Below are 25,701 nucleotides of genomic sequence, written 5' to 3' on the forward strand. Positions count from 1 at the left end.
AGTTGAAATTATTACTTCGTTATGACCATCAAGGTCCTAAAAATTGAAATGGACAAATTTTTTTTGGACTAGTTAAATAATATTTCGTGCGTGCTTATAAAAGATTAGAGATTATTGGCCGAGTTTATCCTTTGTTATCTTTAGTGTGAGACTGTGAGCAATAAATATAGGATCGTCGTCTAATAGTTTCTAGTTTTTAGTAATGTATGATTAAATATTTTATTAATTGATATTATTGTAGGTTTATTTTTTAAAATTAATTCAAGATTGAACTTTAAGTTTTTAATCAATTGAAATGTTCTTTAATAAAAAAAATTATTTTTCTCTTTTTGTGGTGAAATAGATAGTCATCATCATAGTAATAATAACATGTAAAAGGTCCCATGTTGTTGGAAAATAATTGAAATGGACAAAACTTCTTTGGAATCGTCAAATAATGCTTCATGCTTCTAAAATTTTTATTTTCGCTTTTTGTGGTGAATAGATAATCATTACATATAAAGGGGGCCCGGCCAATGCTACATTGAGAAAATAATTGAAATGTACAAAGATATTTTAGAATAATCTTAAGCTGAATATTTTACCTAAGATTTTATAATTGGTATTATATAAAACAGTCTAGTTATATATTCAAGTGTTTTTGGTAATTAAATCTAATTAAATTAGTCTAAACTTAACAAAATTATTTTAGAGTAAAGTATTAAATTAGTCCTTTGAATTTGGGTATAATCTTATTTTGGTTCTTAAAGTTTAAAGTGTTCTATTTGAATCCAAAAAAGTTTTATTTAGCTTCAATTTAGTCCTACCGTAAGGTTAAAGATAAATAATTAACGAAATGTCTTACATGATAGCAGTATAAGAATAAAGTCGATAAGTTGGAGAATAAGTACAAGCTCTAGAGGCACAAAATCAACCGTGGATGCATCAATACAAGTATTTAACATTTTTTTTAGTTTTATAGAAAATATTTCATTTTAATTATAAGAAAAATGATAAATAAATGTATTGATGCATCCACGGTTGATTTTGTGCCTTTGGAGCTTGTACTTATTCTCCAAATTATCGACCTTGTTCTTATACTGCTGTAATGTAGGACATTTCGTTAATTATTTATCTTTGACCTCCGGTGGGACTAAATTGAAGCTAAATGAAACTTTTTTTATTCAAATAGGACACTTTAAACCTTAAGAACCAAAATAGGATTACGCCCAAACGTAAACGTAGAGGATCAATTTAGTACTTTACCTTTATTTTTATCACATTAGTATGTACACATGTGTTTCAATAACGCAAAACATATCCTTCTTTGTGTTTATTTTGGCGTTCTTTTGTCTTCGCATTCTTCCTATTTTTTCTGAGTTCTTTCTTTTTCTTCTTCGTGTGTTTTCTCTCAATTGTCATTCTTTTATTATTGTTGTTGTTGCTGTATTTTTTCTTTTCCTCCTTTTAATTGAGGTTCATTTGAATACAGAAATAAATTCGATGTATTTTTATTGATGATTGAGTCTTTTGACTGTTTGCTCAAAATTGAACTAATTTCGGTTTAATTGTGAATTAATTGAGGTTTACTTGATGCTGCTTATAAGTATTGACCAAATTTTTTATTCCTTAAGTAATTTTAGTTTATTTCTTAGTTTAATTGAGGTTCATTTAGATCCAGAAATAAATTGTATGTGTTTTTTATTGATGATTGAGTTTTTTGACTGTTTGTTTAAAATTGAACTAATTTTGGTTCATTTGATACTGCTGATAAGTATTGACCAAATTTTTTATTCTTTAAGTAATTTCGGTTCATTTCTTAGTTGTATGAGTTCTCTTATTTTTAATAATAAAAATAGAAAGTATACAAAAAAAAAAACACAAAATTGGTGCATATAACATTATTCTCTATCAAAAGAAAAAAAAAACAAAATTTAAAAGAGAAAAATAAATATATTAATTAATTATTAGTTGAAAAAATTAGTCATAAATTTTTTAATTTTAATTTCCATGGCTAATTAATTATCCAATACATATGCTATATCATATGCTGCTTATCCTATAAATAGATATGAGATGAGCCATCACACTCACAAGTCACACCACAAAAAAAGGCAATAGAAGTGAAGCTTGAGAATGATGAAGCCAACTCTTGCTTTTCTCTCCCTTATCTTCCTCTTTTTGGTATATATGCTTTCCTTTTCACTCATTCTTTCATACTTTCGATTATAATAATGTGCACTTCGTTATCGTCTTTATTTAACTAATTTCTTCTCGCCTTCTCCTTCTTTAACACCAATAACCAATCAAATCAATTGAAGTAAGAATAACCCATCAATTCTATATATGTTGCAATAAAATTCAATATTTTGTTGTAAATTAAAAAATTTTATTATAGTAGTAAAAATAATAATATAAAATATATTATTATAATATATTTTATTTATTTATTTTTAATTTGTTATCCTTAATCATGAAATATATAAAAAATTAAATCAAATATTTTTATAACAAGTTAAAATATTAAAAGTAAATTAAATTTATTAGTAGGGATGTGTTGATAACTTGAACACATTGTGTAGCCTTCATTTTTATAATTTTTTCTTCTCACTATTTTTGTGGATAAGTTTGCCACTACCGCGGAATCAAGAAAAGAGCCGGGAGAATATGGGAAAATGGTGATGAAAGATAATGAGATTTCTGAAGGAATCGAAGGCCTTCTTGTTGATGGATTGAAGCACAAATGTGAAGGCGACAAGAAGACAAATATTGCGAGGAATTTTGAACCCATACCAAACATTTCTGTTTATAAAGAGGACATTATTAGTGCCGAGGAGAAGAAGCAAAATATTGTGAAGAATTTTGAACCCATACCAAACATTACTGTTTATAAAGAGGACATTATTAGTGCCGAGGAGAAGGAGCAAAATATTGTAAAGAATTTTGAACCGAAGCCAAATGTTTTTCTTTCCGGTGAAGCTAACAGAAAATAATGAATTAAGTTTATGATGACTATGATGATGATGATTATTATTATTATCATCACATGGCTGAACAAAAAAGAAGAATGTATTGGCTTTAACAATAAAAAAACGTGATATATATTATGGTGTTCCTAGTTATCTGTGTATTAGTGTATTAATAGTAAGGTATGTTGTGACATCTTTAATTTGGTTCTGAAATAATAGTTGTGTTAAATAATTATTTGGATTATTAAAACCTAGATTGCGATGGCAATTTGAGATCTCATTTCCTGTAAAGTGTACCTTCTTTTTTTTTATTATTATTATTATTATTATTATTATTATTATTATTATTATTATTATTATTATTATTATTATTATTGCTGTTGTTGGCAGACTTGGAGTGAAAGTAGCTAGTGGTAATTAAAATAATAGATTAATTCGTAGTATTTATATAGCTTAAATATTTTATGCATGTTCATATTATCATAATTTCTCATAAAAAATACAATAGTGAGTTTTTATTCAAGAGCCAAATTATGTCCATCTAAAAAATTTCAAAGTGTGTAATTTATGAATTTAGGTCTTCTAAAATGAGAAGATTAATAAAGTGATAAAGTAAAAAATTTATCAATAATTACATCTAAAATTACATAATTATTTTAATTGTACTTAATAAATAATAAATAAAGTAAAAAATGGCTTTAAAAAGTCAGTTTTTGGATTTAAACAGATCTGTTTTTTGGCGGTCAGGCCTTCACCATTTCTAGTCTACTTAAAGGCCCATAATAAGTTCTTGGATCACGGCCTAAGCAGAAATTAGGCTTTTAATTCTCTTGAGTTTAAATTCTCGCAATGGTTAGAAAAGCCCATGTGAATAAAACAATACTATTGTATTGTCTAGTAAATGATAAGTGGATCATTACCTGAAATAAAATGATAACTGGATCATACCGTTGGATTAGTAGCTCTTCGAATAAATCAATCGCTCAATTCAATTCGCTTAAATAAGTATTTAGAGTTCGAATCCTATTTTACTTATGCAGTAATTTATTTATCAATAATAAACTCTTAAATAAAGTTCCGATATACGACGAATTAATCATTAATCTATCGGACTAAAAAATCACGAGAAACAAAAAAAAAAAACTTAATCCAGTCCAAAATAAATATAAATACACCCAATAAAGTGTTTAGTGATTACCATATTAGATTCTTAATTAAAGTTATTAATTATTATCATGTTATGTACCTCTATTGAAGTTTTATTAGGAGAAAGCCAAAAAATCCATAATTTGATTATTTTTCAAATTTATATTACCTAACATGTAGAAAGTACTAAATAGTAAATAAATAAAGTTTGTAATAATGAAGATGGTAATGCAGAAGTTTGTGAAACTTGTGAAGATTTTATGATTGATGAAGAATAGAGTGACTATTGAATGCCTTGTTTAAATTTTAGTTAATTAGTTGTTCATTATAGTAGTTTGGTTGGTTTATTTGCTATTTGAATTTATTTTAGCGTCATATAAACTTGTGAATTATGAATTTGTGTTTTAATTTGAGTTGTGAATTTGTTTTATGAGTTGTCACTTTTGACTGGTTATGGTATATATTAGTTATAATCCTATGGATAATTTGATTTATTTGAGATATATTTCATTACGTGTGAAATTAATTTTTGCTATAAAAAATTTCATAACTTTTATATTTTACAAGTTACATTTATGTTCTGTCTTACGATTCAACGAATTACAATTATGAACTAGCTTAGCAAGTCCGGATAAAAATTACGAGTTTATTATCTTGAATATATCAATTAATTAAAAAATAAAATAAGTTGACAAATTATGTGTATAATTTATATTAAAAAAATTGTTACAAAATTATGCTTTTGTAATTAAAAGAATAAAAAATATTACAAAATCAAATTATATTTTGTAACAAAATTTTAAGATAGAAAAAATTATATTTTTATAAAAATATTTTAAAGGTAAAAAATTATTACTACTTTTGTAATAAATTTTAATTTTTATATTAAAAAAATTTATTACAAAATATTATTTTTTATTGTAACAATTTCATTTTTTGTTACAAATTTTTTTTTATAATAAAACATATTACAATCGTTTTTTTTTTATCATAAATTTGTTTTGTTTCAAAATTCAAATTTTTTGTAATAACTTTTTTTGTTATAAATATTTTTTTTTTTTTTATAGTGGTATGATCAACACTGCAAAACAATAATAAAATTACTAAAAGATTCCATAAATTGCATGAATCTAAGAATAATTGAACATAATTTATTATACCATAATGATAAGTAGGAAATGGAGCAAGAGGATCCATGGTAGAAAAATTTCAGCCATGTTTGTACTGAATAATGCATTGAACAGTTTTGTTAATTTCAACTACTACATACACACCCTTTGATACTAAATTCAGATGAAGAACAGTGATATCAGGCAGGGTCCATTGTACTACGTACGTGGCTCAAATTTGTTAAAGTAAAAAAATGCAAAAATATGATCCGTGACCATTAAATCTATTATTTAATTCTAAATTATTGATAAAAAACAAAGCAAATAATTTCCGGCAGCGATACATCGTATCATATAATAATATAATATCATTTTTCCATTGAAATAAAGATCACACCAAAAATACAACCACATATACAGAATTATATAATAGAGACATGTTTGATAGCTAGGGTAAAGAAATAATCTTTTATGTATCTCTTTTTAGTTTTTTAGGATAAAATAATTTTAGTGACTAATTTTAATGTATACATAACATAATCTTTCTTGTTTTATATAATATCAAAATCAATTTTTCTTTTTTTTTATTAATTATTCTTACAAAAATATTATTTGTATACTAAAATTAGTCATCAATATATTTGTCTATAAATATATATATAATTTAATTTATTTTTAATATATATTTGTATTCTAACATGTATTTTATGCCGATGGCTTTTGTGGTTAATTTTAATATACAAGTAATATAGTTCTTATTTTTAATACTAAGAATAGAAAGCATAAAAAAAACACAAAATTGGTGCATATAACATTATTCTCTATCAAAAGAAGCAAAATTTAAAAGAAATAATAAGCATATTAATTAATTATTAGTTGAAAAAAAATAGTTCTTATAATTTTATAATTTTCCATGGCTAATTATCCAGTACATCCTATAAATAAATGATGAGATGAGCCATCACTCTCACACCAGAAAGAAAGGCAATAGATCAGAAGTGAAGCTTGAGAATGATGAAGCCAACTCTTGCTTTTCTCTCCCTTCTCTTCCTCTTTTTGGTATGCTTTTTTTTTTTTAATTCATTATTTCACACTTTCGATTATTATAATAATTCGCACTTCGTTATTGTCTTTAACTAATTTGTTCTCGCATTCTCCTTCTTTAACACCAATAACCCAATCAATACTCAATAGTAACTTAATTAGAGTTATGAATATATGATACAATATGAAAATAAGATTGATGAAATAATGCGAGGATCATCAGCATATATATTTACTATTTTTTTACCTTTGAGACTTGAAGCTCAACTTGCATCAAGAATCTATAAAAAAAAAATTTAATTAAATATTTTTGTAACAAGTTAAAATATTAAAAAGTAAATTAAATTTATTATTAATCGATGTGTTGAACTTGAACACATTGTGTAGCCTTCATTTTACTAATTTTTCCTTCTCACTATTTTGTTGGATAAGTTTGCTACTACTTTGGAATCAAGAAAAGAGCCTGGAGAATATGGGAAAATGGTGATGAAAGATAATGAAATTTCTGAAGGAATCGAAGGCCTTCTTGTTGATGGATTGAAGCACAAATGTGAAGAGGACAAGACAAATATTCTGAGGAATTTTGAACCCATACCAAATGTTTCTGTTTATAAAGAGGACATTATTAGTGCCGAGGAGAAGAAGCAAAAGATTGTGAAGAATTTTGAACCCATACCAAACGTTTCTGTTTATAAAGAGGACATTAATTATTAGTGCCGAGGAGAAGGAGCAACATATTGTGCGAAGAATTTTGAACCGAAACCAAATCTTTTTCTTTACGGTGAAGCTAACAGGAAATAATGAATTAAGTTTATGATGATGATTAAAAAAACGTCGTATATTATGGTGTTCCTAGTTATCTATGTATTAGTGTATTAATAATAAGATATGTTGTGAGATCTTTAATTTGGTTCTGAAATAATAGTTCAGTGTTAAACAATTATTTAGATTATTAGAACTTAGATTGCGATGGCAATTTGAGATCTCATGGTTGATATATGTTTTCGTATAAAGTGTACCTTCGTTTTATTAATGGCTTGTTGTTAGGGTGTTGCTACGGTACAGAAATTCATATAGTTATAAACATGTAGAAAAATGCGTATTTCGATAATCCTAACATGTTTGTTCCACGATAATCCTAACATGTTTGTTCCACATATGATTTAATAGATGGAGTCAGATTTTGAAAGACAAAAGTTGAAAGGCTCCTACGAGATGGTCAGAAGTGACAGTGAATTAATTTTTTTGGTTACAGTGGATTAGTAATTAAATAAATGATTTATTGAATGATATAAACAGGATAATGAATTCATTGTTTTTATTGCGAGCGGTGGGTCGTAATTAATTTTTGGACTATAGATATATTTTATGCTTTTAGTTTTATTTTGTTGGATTAAGTTTATTGTGATTCATATTTGTTATTGTTGCGTTGTACTACTTGAGCAGAAAATATATTAGCTTTTTGGTGGAGGAAAAAAAAAAACGATTCTAGCTATAAGAGCAAAACAAAATTGATGTAATAAGACTATAAGAGTACATGTTGGGTAATTTCTTTTTTGTTTTGCTCTTGTAGCTACAATCGTTTTTTTTGTTTGTTTTTGCTTTGGGTTGCTACAACTCTTTATGTTCTAGTTTATTTGAGTGGGCTCATAAATTCCTGCTCAGACAAACAAAGACTTATTTTATCTTAGGACATGTCTCAATATTCCACCAAAAAGTCTATACATTTTTTGCCCAAGTAGTACAACGCAACAATAACCAATATGAATCACAATAAATTTAACCCAACAAAATAAAACTAAAAGCATAAAATACACCCATGGTCCAAAAATCAATTACGACCCATGGCCCACAATAAAAACAATGAATTCATTATACTGTTTACCTAGGATTGGATGTTGTTCAATCCATTTGAGGTACCTAGGATTGGGGTTGTCTAATCCACCTGAATAAAAAAAATATGCTGTTTATACCGTTTAATAAATCATTTATTTGAGTTAAAACCCATTTTGACCCCTGAAATTTAAAGCTGGCCTCAATTTCAACCTCCAAATTTTTAGTTACCCAATTATTAACACCTCCAAATATTGGATCGTGCCTCACGTTTGTTCCTATAGTTATTTCTGTTAACGAAAAGTTGATGTAACACGTTAAGTTGACACGATGTGCATCTACATGGCACCCAACTTGTCAGAATATATGTGTGATGAGTGAATGATGTGGTAAAAGTTGTTTTCACTCAATATGAGTCCATGCAAATTAGGGTTTTAACATCTGCGTAGAAGTTAAATTAAGTGAAAACAACTTTTTGCCACATCATTCACTCATCACGCATTCATTCTGGCAAGTTGGGTGTTACGTAGATGCACACTGTGTCAAATTAACGTGCCACATCAGCTCTCCGTTAACGGAAATAACTATAGGAGCAAACGTGAGGCACGATCCAATATTTGGGGGTGTTAATTGGGTAACTAAAAATTTGGGGATCGAAATAAAGGCCAAGTCCAAATTTCAAGAGTTAAAATGAGTTTCAACTCCATTTATTTAATTACTAATCCACTGCAATTTTTTTAATTAATTCACTGCAACTTCTAACCACTTTGTAGTAGCCTTTCAGCTTTTGTCTTTAAAAGTCTTACTCTATCTGTTAAATCATATGTGGAATAAGTATGTTGGGGTCATTGGACAACAAATGATTATGCAATACGTGTTTTTCTACATGTATATAACTATATGAGTTTCTATACTGTAATTTCGTCCATTAAAAAAATTTTTAATGCTTGACAAGTTTTTTTTAACTTGTCAAGTTTCAAATTTTTATTCATCGAGATCTGATTATGAGTTATTAAAAGGTAAATTGAATAAAAATTTGAAAATTAAAAATTCATCTCGGACAATTGTACCTTCTCAAATTATCCAGTCGACTTTTTTTTTTTCGAACCAGTACGGGAAAAAACCTTCATATAACCAAAATTCTCAGCATTTCTTGAGGATTCTTTTTTTGTACTGAGCTAACTATTGTCTAAAAGTTCGTTCGATTGATTCAATATCCATTAACCTAAGGAAGAGAGTTGACGGGTAAATCTATAGGACATACACGACCACATACACCTTTGTTATTATTATATTATTGTGGTTGGGAGTGAAAGTGGCTAGTGGTAATTAAAATGAATAAGAAAAAGTATAGGTGAATAATGTAAATGTTAAAAATTTTAAAAAGTAAAGTAAAAGGTTTTTTGTTACATAATTAGGGTGAAATTTTTTTATTTTTGGTGGGCCAAAAAATTGGTCCATTATTCATGTTATCAGATTTTTTGTTATCGACTTAAAAAATTAATAGTGCCGAAGAGCTTTAGCTCAGTGGCATTTCACCCCTCCCCACCACTAAGGTCTAGAGTTCAAACTCTAGAGAATGCATTTGAGGGAAAAAATGTGATAAATGTGTGAGGAGTGTGTGGGTTGTGTTGTGTACCTAGGATTGGGGGTTGTCCAATCCTATGACAAAAAAAAAATAAATAAATAAATTAATAGTATTTGATAAAAGTTATTTATAGGATATAATTATTCAAAAGATAAAATCTAAGGATTAGTACTTTTATTAAAATTCGACTAGTACTTAATTAATAAAAAATAAATAATAATTTCACACTATTAAATATAATTTTATACTATTAAAAATATTAATAATAACTAATTGATTACTACATATCACAAAACCAGGTTTCTATTCAAAATGATAAACTAGATAGACCATTATTAAGATTCAACGCTATGCTTATGAGTTATGAAGATAATAAAAAAGAGGTTTTTTTACCTTGAAGGCACATAGTTTACCACACAACATCCATACATTATTGATAATAGTTTTATGTAAGTGGAACATATGCATACATTAATTGCTAACATCACATGGCAGAAAATCCAGCATGGGATTGAAGTACTTTTGGAACAAAGATAAGATTATCAGCAGGGAAAAAGTGGCACACTGAAGAGGTTCCAGGCTTAACATCAAGAACTTGAAATGAAGGATGAGAAGAAGCCCATTCCGAAGTATCCAAATGACAAACAACGATAGCTTCCACCTTATCACCATTGTCACCTTCAAGTGGCACACTATAAACCTTGTTCTGAGTTGTCTGGCTATGGCAATAGAAAACACCATAAGGGTAAGGCATGGTGTGACAAGCCACCATCTTCCGAGCTTCCATCTCTTTAATGTCTTCTAACATTGTATAATTCTGGAAACTCACACTAGACTTAGTCTTGTGAGAAGTTGAAAGTACTCGAAACCCGGAATCTTTTCCAAGAATGCTTTGAGCGAAATCAAGCATGGAATCTAAGGAAGTTGCACAGAACTTGACCTCTCCTTTGATGGGCTTGCTCTCACATTCCCTCAGGGTATCTTCCATGGCTTTCGCCTGCGCAGAATCGCTGGCGAAGCCAAAGAGTTGGAGGAGTTGTGGGAGTTTTTCCAACGAGAAAGGAAGTGAATCAGCTTCTTGCTTTGGCCATAGCTTTGGTGAAGTTGAAGGGTCTCTCTTGGGAAAATAAATTGGCATCCTTTGACCTACTTTCAAATCCTTCATTGTCAAGAACACCATTAGAGAAGGATCTATGTCATGATGATGATGATGATCATGTTTGTGATCATCATTAGATGTTATTATTGTTCCATGATTCATACCCAATTCCCTTCCAATGATTCCATAAGATGAACACTGCAAAACAATAATAAGATTACTAAAAGATTCCATAAATTGCATGAATCTAAGAATAATTGAACATAATTTATTATACCATGATAAGTAGGAAATGGAGCAAGAGGATCCATGGTAGAAAATTTTCAGCCATGTTTGTATCTGAATAATGCATTGAACAGTTTTGTTACTTTCAACTACCACATACACACCCTTTGATACTAAATTCAGATGAAGAACAGTGATATCAGGCAGGGTCCATTGTACTACGTGGTTCAAATTAGTTAAAGTAAAAAAATGCAAAAATATGATCCGTTAGCATTAAATCTATTATTTAATTCTAAATTATTGATAAAAAACAAAGCAAATAATTTCAGGCCGGCAGCGATACATCATATCATATGTATAATAATATAGGAAAAATTTCAAGTGTACTGGAACACTAATATTCCAGTTGTTTTATCTGTTGATTTCAATTAATATATATTATATATATTTTTTACAGATCAACGGTTAAAACAACTAGAATATCGATATTTTCGGTACACTTTAAACTCTTCTAATAATATAATATCTTATTTGCACGTCATTTTTTCATTGAAATAAAGATCACACCAAAAATACAACTACATATACAGAATTATCTGATAGAGACACATGTTTGATAGCTAGGTAAAGGAATAATCTTTCATGTATCTCTTTTTAGTTTCTTAGAATAAAATAATTTTATAAAATGGTATATCAAATAAAAAAATTGTATAAGACAAAAAAATGTTTATACAAAAAAAAGAAACGCAAACTTAAGAGAGATTTTTATATATCATCAATTATGGGTGTTTCTATTGATTTAAGTTTTTACCAAAGAGTTGTTTCATGATATTGTAACTATTATTGCTAACTTTTAAGATCTTTTAAATAAAAAATAAATTCACGTTTTAAATGGAAAATATGAGCTGAAAATTTTGCTTAGAAAGATTAGATTACCAAAAATTAAGATAAGTTTTAATAAAAAAATAATAAAAATTTATATCAACAAAGAAGTTACATGTGTTTTGGTTTTGCATTTAAAAATAATTACAAATGCACAGCCAAATAACAAAAAACGTGAAGATTATGTTTTGATTTGAGAGAGGTCAAGAAAGCAAAAGTGAAAATGAAATATGCTGTGAAGTCACTCGTTTTAAAAGTTTAAAGGAGGAAGCAGCATAAATAGTTATATTTATAATATTTTTTTTTTTGAGTTATGTTATGTATACATTAAAATTAACTACTAAAATCAATTATTAATATAAAATATATGTTGAAATATAAATATACATTAAAAATAAATTAAACTACACATATATTTATACACAAATATATTAATGACTGATTTTAGTGGCTGATTTTAATATACAAATAGAATTTTTTATTTTCTTTTATTCTTCTCACTTCTTCAAAAAAAAAAAAAAAAAGAATTCTCGTATACTCAATAAGTCACCACTGTACTTCCCTCAATCTCCCCCACCATCGGCCAACTAAAGTTAGATTGGCCCGACAACCTTTTTGCCATATATATTCCAACAGATATTGTAGAATAATGCAACAAACTAAATAAGCAAATTTATTTATAATAGTATAATAGAATTTTTGAAATACTAAATATATGTTTTTTTCATAAGTGATGATTAATTAGTTGCTGATTTTTTTTATATACATGTAATATGATTGAATATTTTATCATCTGCGACATAGATATGGTGTAGTATAAATTAAATTAGTTATTACCGTCGTAACTCATCACTTTCTTGGTGAAATTTGTCATAAATTCTTGTTATTTTAATTTCAAGCACGCTGGACGCATGCTAGTTGCCTGATAATAATATAGGAGTGGTTCAGATACGGAGCGCTGATCGAAAACATTCACCAAATCTTGTCTTCTCATGTAATTTTATAACTGTTCAATTTCCGAGCCTGTTAATGACTTGTATTTTATTCAAATCGAAAATAAAATTTATAAAATAATGTCATGCAAAAAATAGAGCATTTTTATTTGTTTACTTATTTTCAAGATAAAGCATTCTAATAAGAAACTAAAGAGTTAAGTACCATTTTGGTTGTAGGCCGATCATTTATTTTGTCTTTAATTTTTTTTTTCGCTATAAAATGATTTCAAAAGTTTTAGTTTATTTTAAAATTGTCATTTTTATCAAATTTTTTATTTTTACTACCAAATTATTCTTTCATAAAAAAATTATAAAATAAAATAAAAAACAAAAAAAAAAAGAAAAGAAAGAGAACAAGCGGGAAAGAGAATGGGAGGGAGGAGGGAAGAAAGAGAATCAGGAAGGGAAGGTAGCGCTACCGCTTCCTGCGCCCTGCGCCGCTGCACCCGCCGCCGTCTGTGATGGAGAACGGAAAACCGCGTTCAGTGCCGCCGTCGCCATTTGCGCACCGCTCGCCATTTTTGCTTCTGCTTCTGTTTTTGTTTTTGGTTCTGTTTCTGGTTTTACTTTTGTTGTTGCTACATTATCCATTTTGTTGTTGGTGTTGTTCTTCTAGTTGTTGTTGTTTTATTGTTGTTGTTGTTTCATTGTTTCTGTTTTCTGCTTTTGCATTCTGTTTCTGTCTCTGCATTCTGCTTCTACCTGCTTCTGTTTCTGCATTTGGTTAATTTTGGGGAAGAAGGTGGAGGGTATTTTCGTCCGAAAGACGATGTTAAAACAAACTGAAACCTTTGGGACCATTTTATAGCGAAAAAAAGGTTAGGAACGAAATAAATTTTCGACCTCTACATTAGGGACCAAAATCGTACTTAACCCGAAACTAAATATAGGAGTGGTAACATACACTCTATTTACAGGTATTCAACTCTATCCAATTCTGTTGAGCAGAATTGCCAACCCAAACTGTTGCAGGTAAAGTTGAGTGCGGAGTAGGTTTGAGCGTGGATCGGGTAGAGCGCAAGTTGAGTCTCAACCCTACCCGATCAACCCGCACCCTATATATGTATAATATATTATAAAAATATGTTATAAGTAAGTGCAAAAAGTCTTTACTTGCCAATATCATCAATTAATAATTTAACGCTTTTGCATATATAAAAACTAATTCTATTTTAGTGATATATAAGTATAATATTACATCACAATATTTTATTTGTGCTTGTGTTATTAATTTAATCAAAGATTTTTATGTAGAATTAAACATTTGATGGTTATATTATTTATAGTACAATTGTGTTGTTTATGGAATGATTGTTATTTGTATTAATTTTAATTTGCATGCTCATTAGATTATATAATAATATTGCATATTTATAAAATTTTGCGGGTAAAATTGGATACTAATGGATTAACCGTAGGTAGGATTAGGGTTGGGTTGTTCTCAACCCATAAATAAGATTAAATTTTAGTAACAAATTTAACTCGCGAGTAGAATTAGAGTTGAATTTAAATCATATTCTATCTTATTCATTGCCATCCCTAACTAAATATTCATAGCTCCTCAAGCGTATTATCATAATTAATCTCTTGCATGATGTTACTTTTTTATGCAAATATAATATGAGTTTAATTTTAATGTATTAATAATGTCAAATATTTTACATAATTGTACAATCATATATGTTATTTTAGATGATCATTTATGTAATTAATAATAAATAATAGTTACTTTTAATAATGTAACAATAGATCAAAATTAAATTCATATAATATTTGTGACGTCTTAATGCTGTGGTTAAAATAATGAATTTTCCAAAGGGAGTTTTTACTCTCAATTTTTGTAAAAATTTTAATTAATTTTATTCTTAAAATTTAAATTAATTTTAATTTTGTTATGAATATTTTATGACTAGTTCAGTTTTATATTTAAGATGGATATAGTAAAGTGTACATTGAACCAATTCTAAAATTATTTGGAACAAATCCAGAATTCACGTAACGAGAGACAAAAATTATAAACATTGGAATTAAAATATTTAAAGAGTAACTAGTAAGCTGTCAAAAAGTTTGCAATTGAATCTAGTGGTGTATTCAAATCTCATTCATTCTTCTTAATATCTTCTGGGATAAAACAATCATTAAAAAGTATTTTATTTTTGTATTAAATTATTTAGATACTTGAGTTGAATTTCTAAATTTTGGTTATTTCATTTGAGGAATGCTAGGGGTCAGTAACTTTTGTGATTTGTAGCCATCAAATAGCCACCAATGATGATTTTAATGGTGTGAGATTGATGTGAAATTTCATCCAATGGCTCATTTTTCTTTACTGGTTACATGCTGGCTAGAATTTAACAAAGTTGCTGGCCTTTTAGACTTTTCCATTTCATTTATTAACCCACGAAATCAGTCTATCATTTAATAGACGGTTTTAGAGAGTGGACTCAAATTAATTAAATCATTTAATAAATTTCAACTATCAACTTCACGTGAAGTTAACTACATCTAACATTACATTAGGAATGATTTAAAATATTGATACTCTTCCTAGCTAAAAAGAAGTCTAACAAACATATAAAACAACAAACAATAAAAAAACGTGAAAATTATGTTTTGAGGTAAAAGAAAAAAGGAAAAAGCTGAAAAAGCAAAAGTGAAAATGAAACACGCACTAGGTATAATTTTATCTCTTTTTCCATGTGTGAATAATCATTTAAACTAGTAATTAATCATTAAACGGAAATACTTGGTAAATAATCAATAATCAATATATAAGCAATATAATTATGCGATTGAATATAGTAGCTATATAGCAAACACATTGATAATGTCCAATTGTGTAGGTATAATATTTATTATCTGTGAATATATATATATATATATATATATATATATATATATATATATACTCTAACTCAATACTATGATCTAGGTCTAAATAAGCTAAAAAGGTTTAGTTTAACTCGACCTCTTTTAAAGAGATCGGGTTTGACGAAGACTAGGGGTGTTCGCGGTGCGGTTTGGTTCGATTTTAAGGGAAAAAGTCATCCAATTCGAACGCTTAATTTATGTGCGGTGCGGTTTGGATTGGATGAAATTTTTTTGGAAATCCGATTCGATCCGATCCGATTACAAGCGGTTTAAATCGGTTTGAATTTGCGGTTTTTTAAATAAAAAAAATTAAATACATATAACAAGTCTCAATATCAAATTTTAAATAATTAACAATATCTTAAAAAGCCAACGATAACATAACAATAGAAATAAAATTATAGGTTAGTTAAAATAAATAAATAAATAACATTTTGAACATAAAATATTTATTAAATAATAATAATACATGAATAATAGAAAAATGTATAACAAATTGAACATGTTATAAGTATAATTGTAAATATAATAATAAAATAATAATATTATAGCACATTGTGCGGTTTGGATTGGATTGGATCGGTTATGAAAAGTAGATCCGAAATCCGATTCAATCCAGCGGTTTGCAAAAAATAAAATCCAATCAAATCCGAATTAGTGCGGTTTTAATCGGTTTTCGGTTTGGATTGGATTGGATGAGCGGTTTAATTTGGATCGGTTTGGATTTGAACACCCCTAACGGAGACTCCTCCCTAAAGAGGTCGGGCTCGAGGTGAGTTGGCAGATAACACTTATTTAAATAAGTAACTATCCCAAAAATCTCTCAACCCACTTCTAGGAGCAATATCTCAACAACCCTAAGATAAAGAGATGGTTATCCACCTCCAAAAGTGGAATTACTCCAACGGTGGTTATTAGATCACCACTATATATACCCTGACACCCCTCAGGTATCTCTAAGTGCATGTTTGGGTGCCATTATTTTGTTAAAAAAAGATCTTTTTTCAATGAAAAAAGATCTTTTTTTATTTTTTAACATGTTTGGTAAATTTCTAGTAGTAAAAATAAAAGTACTAGTAAAATAAAAAAAGATCTTTTTTGAGAAGCTGTAATTTACATCTTTTTTTAAAAGATATTTTTTCTTAAAAAAAAGATATTTTTCATGTAATAAATAAACAAAAAAGTACTTTTATATTGTTATACCCAAATATAATTGATTGATAAAAAGACCTTTTTACATGAGATATCCAAATATAAAATTACTTTTACTTCTCTATAAAATCTTTTAAAAAAAGATAACTCAAAAAAAGATCTTTTCTTAAAAGTTCACCCAAACAAGCCCTAAGTTCCAATACTCTCTAAACCTGCTGAATCTCTTGCTAACTTAAACATTGAAATGTCTTTGTAGGTACCAACTCCCTATTCTTCAAAATAAGTAACTCAGACGGCGGCTCTCGCACGTGAATAAGTCGGAGGCCATCTTCCATTGACACTTGGACCGATCCTTCAAACCTATCCCAAATTACTTACGTAATAATAATAACATATATATATATATATGTGTGTGTGTAATCACTTTTTTTTTTGTGAAATTTATCGTAAATCGTATTATTTTCAAGCGAATCTTCTGATCGAAGAGATTCACTAAATCTTATCCCAAATTACTTACGTAATAATAATAACATATATATATATATATATATATATATATATATATATATATATATATATATATATATATATATATATATATATGTGTGTGTAATCACCTTTTTTTTTGTGAAATTTATCGTAAATCGTATTATTTTCAAGCGAATCTTCTGATCGAAGAGATTCACTAAATCTTATCTTGTCACGTGTATATGATTGTACAATTTCCCAGATCGTTAATAACTTGATCATGTATTTGAAGCTGCCACGCTTTAATTTGTATTTTATTCTAACAATAAATATTATTTATACATTAAAATTAATTATTAAAATTATTTGTTATATATTTTTGTATAAATATATATTTTTAATTTTTTTAATATATATTTTATATTTTAATATATATTTTATATTATTAATTAATTTTAATAATTAATTCTAATATACACTTAAATTGATTAAAATCTATACAAAGTGAAGATAATTTAGTGCAGTGCGAAGAACGTTTATGGTGTGCTTAATGATGAGATTAAGATACTAATTTTTTGGAAGGGAAAAAGCAAAAGTTTTACATACCCTCACCTTTTGTCAAAATTTTAATCTTATTCTTTAAATTTATTTTTTTTATTCCAATTTTATTTTAAACATTTTAAGATTTATTCAATTTTATATTATTTAAAATATAGACTATATAATTAGGGTTCTGATCACCAGATTTGTTTTAGTTGTCTTGTTAAAGAGAAATTGAATAAATTAGGTATTATTCAGCATAGAAATTATATATATGTGTGTGTTACCTAAAAAAAATATTGAAATTGTTGAACATTATTTGTTGTTTGAGTTGTTGCTTTATTGAATTTTTTGTTGTTATTTAGAATATATATTTGATTGGTAGATAGGAGAATATCTTTTTGTAAAAAATAATATCAGTTATAAATCATCGCAAATCAGTTATTTATTTAGCAGTGATTATATTAGCTGTTGTTGAAAATCGTCGCAAAATCATTTATCAGCTCCTTAAAGGATGAAGACCATTGCTAAGCTGTTTAGCGGCAGTTAAAGAAAAATTTGCCGCTAAAAGCCTTCTATGGTATAGTGAGAAGTTAGAGAAATTATTCACATAAATCATTGGTAAGATATAAAGAATGGTGTAACATTTGATTTTTGATGGTTTTGTCAAAGATGAAATTGGAGATCGATGATAGTCTCATTAGATCTAGTATATATATTGGTAGGTCTTGTTATTAGGTCGGTCTAGTATATTTGGTAGGCATAAAACTTGTCATTTTAATTTGCTTTCTTATTGCGTTTTTATTTAGATAATTTATATGATTTCGTTCTACCTTGTTCTACTGAGTTTCTTTTCTCTAAAAAAAAATTACGAACAAATCTAAATTTTAAATAATGATGGACCAAATTATTAGAAGGCTTTCCTAGAATTACATCGTGCATTATTGCATATTATTGATACTCTCTCTAGCTAAAAGTCTAAAACATACAATATAAAACAACAATAGTAAATTAAAAATTGACCAAGAATATGGGACAAGGGGATTAGATAGATCGTCGATGATGAGGATCCTAGAGAATTGATTGTATCATTGAATAATTCTTCATTAATAATACTTTTTGTTCCACCAGCTTGAGATAGCGATGGCCATGACATCCTCGAGGTCTCCGACCTAATTCTTTTCTTTGGCTTGGTTAGAAATAAGAGACTGAATTAAAAAAAAATTGTGTATTATTGAGTATATTTAAGTTGTCTAGATTGATACAATATAAAATGATATTTATAGGTGTCAAAAGAATCGTAATAATAAAGACGTAATATTCTATAATAAATATTCAGATATACTAAATAATTCTAATGGATGCTAATTCATTCTGATATATTCTGACAGGCTTGATGAGTTTGTGGAAGACAAAAAGAAAATTAATACTAAAGATTTTTAAGTTAAGTTTGTAATTTTTTTCTCGAGGCAAATATCAAATCGGTACTCAAAAGATTCTGAAGCTGACAAAATGGTACTTGACTTTTGTTATTGACAAAATAATTCTTGAAAGATTTTAAAATTTGACAAGCGTGCCCCCAAACTCGCCGAAGCACATCTCCAGTGACCACGCTGCTGACGTGGTCACCGTGTTTTGCCGAGATTGCAGCATTCCTAGACTAATTACTTAGATGTAATTAATAATTAAATTAGATCAATAATAAGTGAAAATTTTCCAATCCTAATCCTCCCTTCCTCCACCATAAACACTCTCGCTCTCTTACTGTGAGACAGGCCAAAACGGCGCCTCAACTTCCCACCCTCACAGAGCCGCATAGTCACCGTCTTGTCGCGTCGTCCCTGTATCATCTCGCTTCTCTCTGTGCGGTCAAGCAGAAAAAACAGGACACACAGCAGCGGCGCCTCACTCATCGACCTCGTCTCCGTGCCTCTGGCCGGTAGCTGTGCCTCGTCTCCCTGCCGCCAATCGCTGCTCGCAACAGCTCGTTTCTCGATATAGCTCGTGCTCCCAACAGCTTGCTGCTCACCTCTATTTGCCGCTCGTATCTGCTCGATGCTCGCTGCCAATCGCTGCCTTGCCGTGCCTCTTCTATCTGTGTTGAAACAGCTATCTTGGCTCCACTGTGACTTGCCTTTTCTGGCTCCGCCTCTGCTTCTGCGTGTCGTGCTTCTCAACCTTCTCAAAAGATTAAGAACAACAATAATAGGAAAGAATATAATTTGTGGCTTCTCATTTTTTTTTTTTGAAATTGCTGTGGGGTAGTAAGTATTTAGCCATTAAAGCAACGATCTTTGACTCACTTTGGAAGAGAGTGAATTGTGTTTAGGGTTTGGTACTGGACATAGAAAGATCCTTCTGGGTTTGGTACTTTCTTAATAATGAAAGAGGAATGCTAGGGGGCTAGCAACTTTTGTGATTTATAGCCATCAAGTAGCTATCAATTATGGTTTTAATGGTGTGAGATTGGTGTGAAATTTCATCCAATGGCTCACTTTTCTTTGCTGGTTACATGCTGGCCAGAATTTAACAAAATTGCTGGCTCTAGACTTTTTCTATAATAAAATAAGAAATGTGGCTAGATGAGAGATCTTTATCTTTAGTAGGAAAACTTATGAACATATTTTCAAGTTTTCATCGCCATCATAATAGAAATTAAGAGGAGAACCTTTTACACTGATATTTAGCCATTCTCATCTGGAGTAGGATTCTTGGTAGTTTGTTGCTAATAACTTTTAGTGTATGTGTGAGAATGAGAAGGGGAAGAGTGCGTTGGAGAGGGGAAGGGAGAGAATGCATTGGGGAGGGGAGGGATTAGGGTTGGAGAGGGTTTTTGCCATCTCAACAAAATACAGTGGCCACACCAGTAGCGTGCTTGTCGGAGATGTGCTCCGACAAGTTGGGAAATACGCTTGTCAAATTTTAAAATCTTTTAGGAATTATTTTGTCAATAACAAAAGTCAAATATCATTTTGTCAGTATCAAAATCTTTCAGATACCAATTTAATATTTATCTCTTTTTTTATCTCTTCATTATGCAATGAATTTTCTTTATTAATTTAATGTATATGTTTATTTTTTTGGTTAATTTGTTGTTTTGTTTTTTGACAGGGCTCTCATGAGTATTTAATTATCTTTGATGATAATATCGATGGAGATGACTAATTATATTTTAGAGTTGCTTTGTCGTTTCTCCTATTTAATTTTATGGGTATAATTGTTGTAAATAATCTAAAAAAATTGTATATATAAAAACCTTGTTGTTGCAAAAAGATCTCTTCACAGTGTATATATATATATATTTTTCGCATAAAACACCACATTTTGAATATCAAAAAATGTAAAAGAGTATCAAGAAGTTAAAGTACTCAACAGGAATTAAACTTTTACAATTGTACTTACTAGTGCCAAAATATAGCAAAATATTATCGAAATTATTCGGATTAATATGGTGAAACATATTTAAAATACTTGGTATATTATCAAATATTTAGCATATAAAAATATAAACAACACAAAATAATACTAACAAATATTTTTTACAACATTAAATTAAAATTCAGCACCAATGACATAAAAAATCAGTAGTATTTTGCAGAGATTCAACAAAGTATTAGTCAATAAATCTAAACAAATTGAAATTTAAACTCAAAAAGCTCTTAAAAATATGTTTAATTATGCATAAACTAACATTAATTCTAACCTAAACTCAACTAACAGCAACAAATAATCCTAACCAAATCAAATTAACACTACAATCAACATATAACTAATCCTAAATTAATTAAAATAAATCAGAAAAAAAAAGTGATCTGAAAACCTGAGGCAAAGAACAGAGCAAGAATCAGGAGAGAGGGATGCAGTGGCAGTGACTAGTCGCTGCTGCGTCTGAACTCGCTGGAACTAGAATAGCTCTGTTCTGATTCTGCGACTGGGAATGAGGGAGGCAAGGGTGAGCTAGAGAACCACAATGCGAAGTTGTGAGGAGAAAAAAAAGATGGTCACGGCAGCACTGGATGGTAGCCGGCAGCAAGACAGAAGAGAAGGCAGGAGACAGGAAAAGAGAAAGAGAGAAAGGGTTTTCGCGGTGGTTATTCGGTGAAGGATGATCGATTGTGGTGGTTATATGGTTCTAACGAAGATACTGGGGTGATGATCGATGATGGCGTTATGTTGCTGGTCGAAGAGAAACTAGGTTGGAGAAAGAGGATTGTTCAGACTTTAGAGCTTTGGAGTTCTGGTCGAGTGGATGACGAGACACTTAGAACATTGGCTTACGACAATTAAAAAGCTAACTGCTACTATCTTAGCTCCTTTTATAGCAGAAGTCTAAACCGCTATCATAACCATCCTATCTTATTAATTTGTAATGGTTTGATAAATAGCCACTAATTAACTGCTGCTATCCTTCCTATTTGCTGTAGTGATATTTACAATGTAGCTTGATACTCTTATTCATTGAGAAGCTAGTTAACTTACCACTAATTATATCCTTCTTGGTTAAATTCAACGATAATTTAAATTATACAAATACTTAATATATTAGTAATAATACTTTGCCTTAAATATATTTTTGGGTATATTGACCGCAAATTTTAGTTTTTAGTCACTAATATTTTTCTATTCTTTTGTTCATTATTCAACACAAATATTTCTGAAAACATTTGGATTAAATCTCAATAAAGTCATTTTTTAATATCCCTACAAGATTAATTATGAAATTTTTAGTTCAACTCATTCCAAATAACAATTCGAGCTTTCTAAAATCAATTTACAGAAATCCAAATTCTTTAACAATTTTTTGGACCTACATATATATACCAAAACAAAATATTTATCCAGATGAAAATAAAATAATTCTTTTGAATTTTCCATGAGTTAATTACAAGTAATAGTCATCCAGTAATAATATATATGCTATTCCACTATCATATGGTGCTTATCCTATAAATAGATGATTAGATGACCTATCATTCCACACTCATACATACTATATATACAAACAAAGCAATAGAAAAAGTGAGGCTTGAGAATCATGATGAAGCCAACTACTCTTGCTTCCCTCTCCCTTCTCTTCCTCCTTTTGGTATATGCTTTCCTTTTCATTCATTTATTTCCACTTTTGATTTTAATGATGTACTTCATTATTGTCTTTAACTCATTATTTGTTCTCGCATTCTAGTACTCCTTCATTAACGTCAACAATCAATTCATACTCAATAGTAACGTAGACTATATATATATAATTTAATTATTCATGTTAGTGTTTATAATTTGACTAAATTTATAATTAAGTTTATATATATATATATATATATATAATTGAATTTTTACATTAGCTTTAATTTTGTAATTAGATCTTTTTTTATATAAAAAATATTAAAAATAATAGAATATTACTTCTAAAAAATATATGATTAAATATCTAATTAAATTTTTAATTGTGAATATCTTTAATTTGTAAAAAAAATTTTCGTTAACTCTAATAATTTTTATATTGACAAAAATTTAATTATAAAATAAAAAATAACCTAAAAATTAAATTTAAAAAAAATTATAAAAATTTAATTATAAATTTAATTATAAATTTAATAAAATTATAGAAACTAACAAAGTAATTAATATATATATTGAAGCCAATGAGTTATAACTCAAATGGCATAGTTTCCCCGTACTCAATTAAGAGGTTGCGGGTTCGAGTCTCCTATTTTTTGTAAAAAAAAAATTAATATATATTGAAGAAATATTACGAGGAACATAGCATATACACCCCTTTTTTTTTTTGTGCTAGGCATTATATGCTTCATTATATTCTAAAATCATGCATAAATAATTCTACAGTGGAATTTTTAATAATTAATCTTGAAATTATTTTTTTAATTATTCATTTTTATATTTGTTTATAAAATTATCTGATGTAACATTCCTGAATTGGGAGTTGAGATTATTGTATTGATCTTCTCATAATTTTTTGTGGATAAGTTTGTTACCTCTGTGGAATCAAGAAAAGAGATATTACTTGATGAATGTCCTAATAAGCAGAAATGTGAAGAGAAGAAGGTGATCATGGAAAGAGAGATGATTCTATAAGATTTTGAACCAAGACCAAGTGTTACAGCTTACAATGATGAGAATATTCATTCTAAGTTGAAGAATAATAAAGAATTTGAGGCAAGACCAAGTGTTACTGCTTACAACAATGATAACGTTCATGGCATGCTAAAGAACAATGAATTTGAGCCAAGACCAAGTATGACAGCTTACAATAATGATAATATTCAATCCAAGTTGAAAAATAGTGGATTTGAGCCAAGACCAAGTGTTACAGCTTACAACAATGAATTTGAACCAAGACCAAGTGTTACTACTTATAATAAAGAATTTGAACCCATTCCAAGTGTCACTAAGTATAATGACTAACGCACAATTGGAAAATTGAGTGCATTACTTTCTATGTATTGAATATATAATAAATCGGCCACTTCTTTCGTGGTCCAAATAATAATGCTTCAGAATCGGAGTCTCATGTAAATTACAAAGGGGGACAATGATTCCCTCTAAATCTTAGGCTGTTTTTTCATAAATTATATAAAAATTTTAATTCAGTCTCCTAAAATATTTAGGTCCGTTTGAGAAGTTTTAAAAAGTAATTTTTTTTAGCTTTTGACTTATGAAAAATAGTAGTATTAATGTCTGGTACAATTTTCAAAACCAAATTACGGTTTTCTAAAAAGCTATTTAGGAGTTTATACAGAAGTTAAAAATAATAACTTCTCTCATAATACTTCTACTTTTTATCATATTTCTATAAAATAAGCACTTTTAAAACTAAAAATCCAAATACAAAATAACTTATTTATAAGCTACTTTTAATATAATAATTTATTATTTAAGTTATTTTTTCAAAAAAAAATTAATTAAATTATTTTTCCAAACTGAGTCTTAGTATAATCTTTTTATATTATAAAATTAATTTTTGTCTCTCTCTAAAAATTTAGTCTAACTCCGCCTGTGATGGCTAACGATGACCTTGCTTTGATTGGTAATAAATATCATGGGATGATACCACTTTTTTCAATAACTTAATTCGATAAGAAAAATTAACCTTAAAATAATTATATCTCTAATAAAATTGAACTAATTCTAAAATTAGGGAGAAATCTATAATTTAAATAACATATTAGGTATATATTAAAATTAATTAATTAATAGAGTAGAATACATATTAAAATAAAAGAAATATATTAAAAATAAATTAATTATGCATCTATTTATAATTAAGTTTGATTTTGGTGTATAAATTATATTTTTGTTTTAAATAATAATGAGAGACCAAAATTATAAATATGAGAATTGAAATATTTAAAGAGTAACTTATAGGCTGTTAAAAAAGTTGGCAATCGAATATAGTCGTGTATTCGACTCTCATTTCTTCTTATTATTATCTGTGATAAAATAATCATTAAAGTATTTTATCTTTTGTGTTAAATTATTTAGATCACATGAGTTGAATTTTTTAAATTTATTTTTTTAACAACTGATAAAATATTTTGATTTTGATTATTATTATTATTATTATTATTATTATTATTATTGTATCAAGTTTGTGTTAGGCATGGCTCTTTTTTGGAGGGTTTTATGTTAGGATATCTCTGCTACAAATGAAATATATTGTTGTCGTCGACCATTATTAGAAGGCTTTCCCCACATTACATCATGCATGATTTGAATATTGATACTCTTCCCAGCTAAAAGACTAATAACAAGATAAAACAATAATAAATTAGAGAAATAATCAAGA

General features: G+C 28.2%; 1 protein-coding gene and 1 long non-coding RNA gene across 2 annotated transcripts; one reads left to right on the forward strand and one right to left on the reverse strand.

Moving 5' to 3' along the window:
- Positions 1–9,955: 9,955 nt before the first annotated feature.
- Positions 9,956–11,203, reverse strand: LOC107628900 (BURP domain-containing protein BNM2A). The gene is made up of 2 exons (XM_016331532.3): positions 11,045–11,203; positions 9,956–10,965 (listed from the first exon to the last, which is right to left on the reverse strand). The coding sequence occupies exons 1-2, from the start codon at positions 11,117–11,119 to the stop codon at positions 10,153–10,155; spliced, it is 888 nt and encodes a 295-aa protein (XP_016187018.1). The 5' UTR covers positions 11,120–11,203; the 3' UTR covers positions 9,956–10,152.
- An 11,688-nt stretch (positions 11,204–22,891) lies between these two features.
- On the forward strand, positions 22,892–24,527 carry LOC148569722 (uncharacterized). Its single transcript, XR_015907562.1, has 2 exons — positions 22,892–22,986; positions 23,883–24,527. It is a non-coding gene; the product is annotated as an uncharacterized LOC148569722 (long non-coding RNA).
- Positions 24,528–25,701: the final 1,174 nt, after the last annotated feature.

Source organism: Arachis ipaensis, chromosome B3, assembly GCF_059453495.1.
Source record: "Arachis ipaensis isolate K30076 ecotype BB chromosome B3, ASM5945349v1, whole genome shotgun sequence".
NCBI classification, from domain to species: Eukaryota; Viridiplantae; Streptophyta; class Magnoliopsida; order Fabales; family Fabaceae; genus Arachis; species Arachis ipaensis.

Excerpts from the sequence above, each read along its gene's own strand:
- LOC107628900 (XM_016331532.3), bottom strand. The coding sequence starts at position 11,119 with ATGCATTATTCAGATACAAACATGGCTGAAAATTTTCTACCATGGATC. Across the intron at positions 10,966-11,044 it reads TCCATTTCCTACTTATCATG|TGTTCATCTTATGGAATCAT; the intron begins GTATAATAAATT and ends ATTGTTTTGCAG.